The sequence below is a fragment of the Falco cherrug genome, chromosome 9 (genome assembly GCF_023634085.1).
Source record: "Falco cherrug isolate bFalChe1 chromosome 9, bFalChe1.pri, whole genome shotgun sequence".
Lineage (NCBI taxonomy): Eukaryota > Metazoa > Chordata > Aves > Falconiformes > Falconidae > Falco > Falco cherrug.
The window spans coordinates 55811028-55816027 of record NC_073705.1 but is presented as its reverse complement, the minus strand read 5'-3'; the positions used below and the strand labels follow the sequence as shown (position 1 = coordinate 55816027).

Sequence of the window (5000 nt, the reverse complement as noted above, 5' to 3'; positions counted from 1 at the left end):
AACCCAACCCAATTAGCTGCTTATGAGGAATCGAAATTCAGAGCATTTGCTCTTCCATCTCCCTCAACAACCTTTTGATTGACTCTGCTTAGATCTGTACAGCAAAGCAGATAAATCGACATGCCACATGCATGCGATGCTTAATCATTTGTAATAGCCATATTTGCCCTGACATACAATTTGCTATATCAAGCCAGTTTTTTCTTGCTCACCAGTGTTCTGCTGCTTGGTCTTTGCTTTATAAAACATTTAATAGTTTGCTTTAAATACATCAACATGCTGATATATGATTGCCCTTTGTATGCCTCCTTGAGAAATCATGCACTTTCCTTCTGTTGTGCTTTGCATGGTTTGTCATTGGTGAAGAGATCTCTTGTCGGGAAAGAAGGGGTATTAAGGTCTTGATTTTCTGTCTTGTACAAGCAGCTACTCCGTGCATAAAGGCCATCAGTCCTAGTGAAGGCTGGACTACTGGTGGGGCTACTGTCATCATAATCGGAGACAACTTCTTTGATGGCTTACAAGTCGTATTTGGAACTATGTTGGTCTGGAGTGAGGTAAGCTATCTAAATTGGTGGGCTTTGAACTGTAACATTTTTCCATGAATGATTTTAACAAGCTGTCAATAGGCTATTGACATGAGGTATCATGAGATTTTGTTTCACGGTGCCTTTTTAACCATGAATTCACATGTGACAATTGACTACACGGCGAGAAATATACTTGAGGCACATCATGGCCCTCTAGTGGAAGACTTGCTGTAGGAGGTCTCCCAGTACAATTGGACAATTAGTGTTAAAATTACTAGAAGTAGCCTTAAGGAGACATATGGAGGCAATTTTCATATGAATGATGCCCTGTGGCCTTTCCTGCAAACGAAAACCAAGGATCATTTACAGAGCTTTTTCTTAACAAAACTTGTAGAACCCATATCTTTGAATGTGACGGCAAGAAGGGAGAATTTTGAGACGATGAGTCCGATTGAAAGTAATTTTTGTAATTGTGTAAACTGGCTGGCATCAGTCTTATCAGTGCCATCTTGATTTAAGGTATGTTTTCTGTACGATTTTTATAGCTGATAACACCCCACGCCATCAGAGTTCAAACACCACCACGGCACATTCCAGGAGTTGTTGAAGTAACTCTCTCCTACAAATCCAAACAGTTCTGCAAAGGTGCTCCTGGCCGATTCGTCTACACTGGTAAGTGTACGGTTTCCTTACTCTTTTTGGGATAACAGCTCCTGTCTCTTATGGCCATACAGACAGTGCAAAGCGTGAATATTTACACTGCTGTTAAAAAATAGGATGTGTCTTGCAGGAAATTTAACTGGTGGTAGCTGGACCTCAAAATACCTGTTCGTATGGGCACCCAGAAGCTCTGGTGCCTATCCAAGCCTCTTGGGTCTCGAAAATGTCTCAATGTCTCATGGGATCAAGCTCTTTCACAAGATGCCTGTCACTTCCTGTTTTCATTTTGGCCAGAAATAGATTAACAACGGTATTTCCTACCCTTCTCCAGCCAGAAAAAGGAGTTAAGAAGTATTCAGTGATGAAAAATATTTTTCAGACTCTCTATCCAAACTTCTTGAACTTCCCTAAACGTTCAGTTGAAGTTTCAGGCACCAGTTCAAGTAGCTGTTTCTGGATCCAAATAACTTTATCCAACCTTACTCACAATCTGGCACTCAAAATTCTTTCAGACCTGAAACTTGGGATGCAAACTCACGAGCCTGCGAATGATTTATTTGTGCCAATTCTTTTAAATACATTTGATTTGAATTTACAAGAGCACAAGAAAAAGTCGGAACTGCGTGGTTTCCAATGGTTTTAATATGAAATCTCTTACTTTGGGATGAAGTATTGCTGGCTTTTTATCTAAAATGTGTATTACAGTTTTTCTGGCATTTAAGAATGAATTTAACTGAGGTGCTGGGAGGGGAAAGGGAGAAATAGCAATTTAATTTACTGTACTTTCGGATGAGGATTCTAGGTAATAAATCTGATCTGATGAATCAATCTCTCTTTTGAAAACAAAGAGCCTTTAACTGTTTACTCGACAGACTGCAGGGATTCGGGGAGAGTTCTAGCTGCTTACTGGGTAGATAATGCAGATTACAGATGATGTGCAGATGATGTGCATTTTGATGAATATTTTCCCACTAGGCTGCAACTGTTTCTATCTATTAATTTAGATCTAATGGGAAAAGTGTGTTCCTGGGTAGTTTTCAGCTAGGACGTTTTAAACAGTTAACGCATCGTGGATATGTTTTTCTGTCTGCCTAAGATCTATCACTGAAATGAACTTTTAAGTGAAGGTAGCATCTGAGATTCCTATCTTCCATCCGTCCCCAAAGAAATCACAACCTGAGCAAAACCAATGCTCGCATTCACACCTGGGTGCCTCACTTCTGGCTGACAAGGGAGAGACTATTTACATTTTCTTGATCATCCTGATTGGATTTTTACCAGCGCTACCAAATGGGATGGTAGTGACCACGGTGGTTTTGGTGCTGGCGATGTATCTTGAAAGCCAATGTTGTGTTGTAGTCGGCTGCAAAGGTGGGAACCGCAGGTGGGGCTGCACGCCGTCGCAGTTGCAGGCTTAAAAATGCTGTTATGAATGTAGCCCATGCAAAGCTACAGCAGAGTGTCCTGACAAGTATGACTAGCTAAGATAAGTGTTCAGCAAAATAAAAAATGAATGAATTAAGACCTTTAGACTAAGTTCCAGCTATTTTAGCTGTTGCGGGCTGGTGCAGTTCCATCGCACACAGGGAAGCGCTGCAGATTTGAACCAGATGACAGTCTGGCGCTCAGTGCAGGAGCCTGGAATTTTGAAGTGCTCGATAGTAGTGTCTCTAACTGATTTTTTAGGTGCTGATTTTGCAAATTGGGCAAATTTTTGCTGTTTTGAACTTCCTTCTAATGCACAAATGCAAGTATGTATGAAACTGGAAGGAAAAGCCATTCGTTTCTTCTTTCCAGGGGTCATTTTTTGTCTCTGTCACCAAGTAAAGATGTCCAAAAGAATGGTGAGAATGTCAGGAGCTTCTCTTGCTGGAAGAAAATCGTAATAAAGTTACACTACCAACAACACTTTAACAGGAATATATATTTAAAACACCTTTTGAGGGAAACGAAAGCCTATATGCCAGCAATAAGAAAATAAAAAGATAAAGCCAGCGTCTGCCTGACCGAGAAACTTCTGCCTGCTTTGCTTTATCCTGAAGTGATAGGGTGACTGAGATAGTCTTCGGAAATTACAGCTGCCATTGAGAGTGAAGCCAAGCCTCACTGTATTTCAGAAAACGAAAATGATGTAGCCCTAGAGGAGGGAGGGGCTGGATCCCCAGGGCATCTGTTTCCCATCAGTGTCCCACCATGCTTGCAGTCTGGCTTGGCACTCTAACATTTAACCTTCCCAGCATGAGGTAGACCATAGGGCAACAAGGCTGCAGAATAATGAAACAAGAGTGTAGTGTGGTGTACAAAGCCTTTGTGAGCAGAGAAGTTGAGACATTAAATGATCAGGGTACAGAGATATGAAAGTTCCAGATTTTTCTGAAAAGCCCCCATTAATCTCACGCAGAAGCAAGAGCACGCCGTCTCTCAGCAGGCAAAGGCAAGGCCTTTCCCTATCTATCCATGCCTTTTTGCCCGCTGCTTTCAACTATTATAAAGATACAATTACCTTGGGAGATTGTGGCAGTTCAGTTGATTAGCACGGTGAATTAAAAGAATGAGTCACAAATGACATGTCCAGCTCTTCTCTACTAGTCCTTTGTATTCCCAGTGTACCTCACCCCTGTTGTAAGAAGGTCAAAAATTAGAGAGAGATAACAATTTTCAAGCAGCTAGCACTTAGGAGCAGAATTAACAATCATTCTGTATGTAATTGCCAGTTAATAGTAAATTGCCTTCTAGACTGTAAAATGCAATATAAACTGGTGGGCACCTAAAATTAAATTAATGGGGTATTTGCTGCATTTAAAAGTGAATAGTGCAAATTGATAACTGGGTACAATACTTGTTTTAATACATATCGAACAGTATGTTGTTTGCTTGTTTAATAATAATTTTAAAAGTACTACCTGAAAAATTCTTTATCTTTCTGGGTAAATCAAGTGGTTTGTGCAGGTTCTAGCCATGATTTTGCTGGTAAAGTCTTCCAGGTTTCTAAATTAAATATCAGAGATTATTTTTTAATTAGAGTATAAGCACTGCAGTGTTATTTGATTATGGCAAATTGTGATTTGTATGCTTCTGAATGAAATTATGTTACAGATAAAATTGCACCTTGATACACATATTTTAAGCTCTGTAGATTCTGTTGGTTTACTTTAAGATGAGCAGCAGTACTGTATTTACAATGTATTTGTGCCACCGCGTTACTGTTTTCTCTGAGCCTGTATTTTGCATAATGATTTCCTAGCAAATAAAGGAAGTGTAGTCTGACCCCGCGTATGTTAAAATAGTTTCAAAGAGTGCTGCTTGGCACTTGGAACTTTTAATGCTAACTGCTCTCACCCTAATGCTTCTGTTGCACACCCTGATTTTGATAACTTCTTTTGCTCAGTTAAAGAAATGACCTGAACTGTCAGGAGACCAGAGATCATTTGCAGTAGACTGTACCCAGTTGCTGTACAAGGTATTGGCATTCGATTGCAAACATGTCCAAAGCAGACGTAGAGAAAGCGTGAATGTTGAATACATGGAACCATTCCCAGGTCTGCAATGCATTTGCTAGATGTGAACATAGAAATGATTATTTTGCACAAAGACTTGCATTCAATTTTAAGCTTATGAAACCATTACTCAACCAGTAATCGCTCACAGTTTGTGTTCCTTCTGATAGAGTATTTATGTTGAAGAAGTACGGCCGGGCTCTAAGGCTGGCACAGCACCAAGGGGGGGAAGCCCTCCTTAGTCACTACATTGTCCAGATTTTTCAGTTTGGCTCGGTTTTGCCTCGGTATGGAGACCTCGGCTTTGGCTGGG

General features: G+C 40.4%; 1 protein-coding gene across 2 annotated transcripts in view; it reads left to right on the top strand.

The window, feature by feature from the left end:
* EBF3 (EBF transcription factor 3) overlaps nucleotides 1–5000 on the top strand; it is a 122890-nt gene that overhangs the window by 85586 nt on the left and 32304 nt on the right. For both annotated transcript variants that reach the window (XM_055720830.1, XM_055720831.1), the window contains exons 9-10: nucleotides 427–557; nucleotides 1076–1202. In XM_055720830.1, the coding sequence (XP_055576805.1) occupies nucleotides 427–557; nucleotides 1076–1202 (258 nt within the window). The remainder of the gene's footprint in view (nucleotides 1–426; nucleotides 558–1075; nucleotides 1203–5000) is intronic.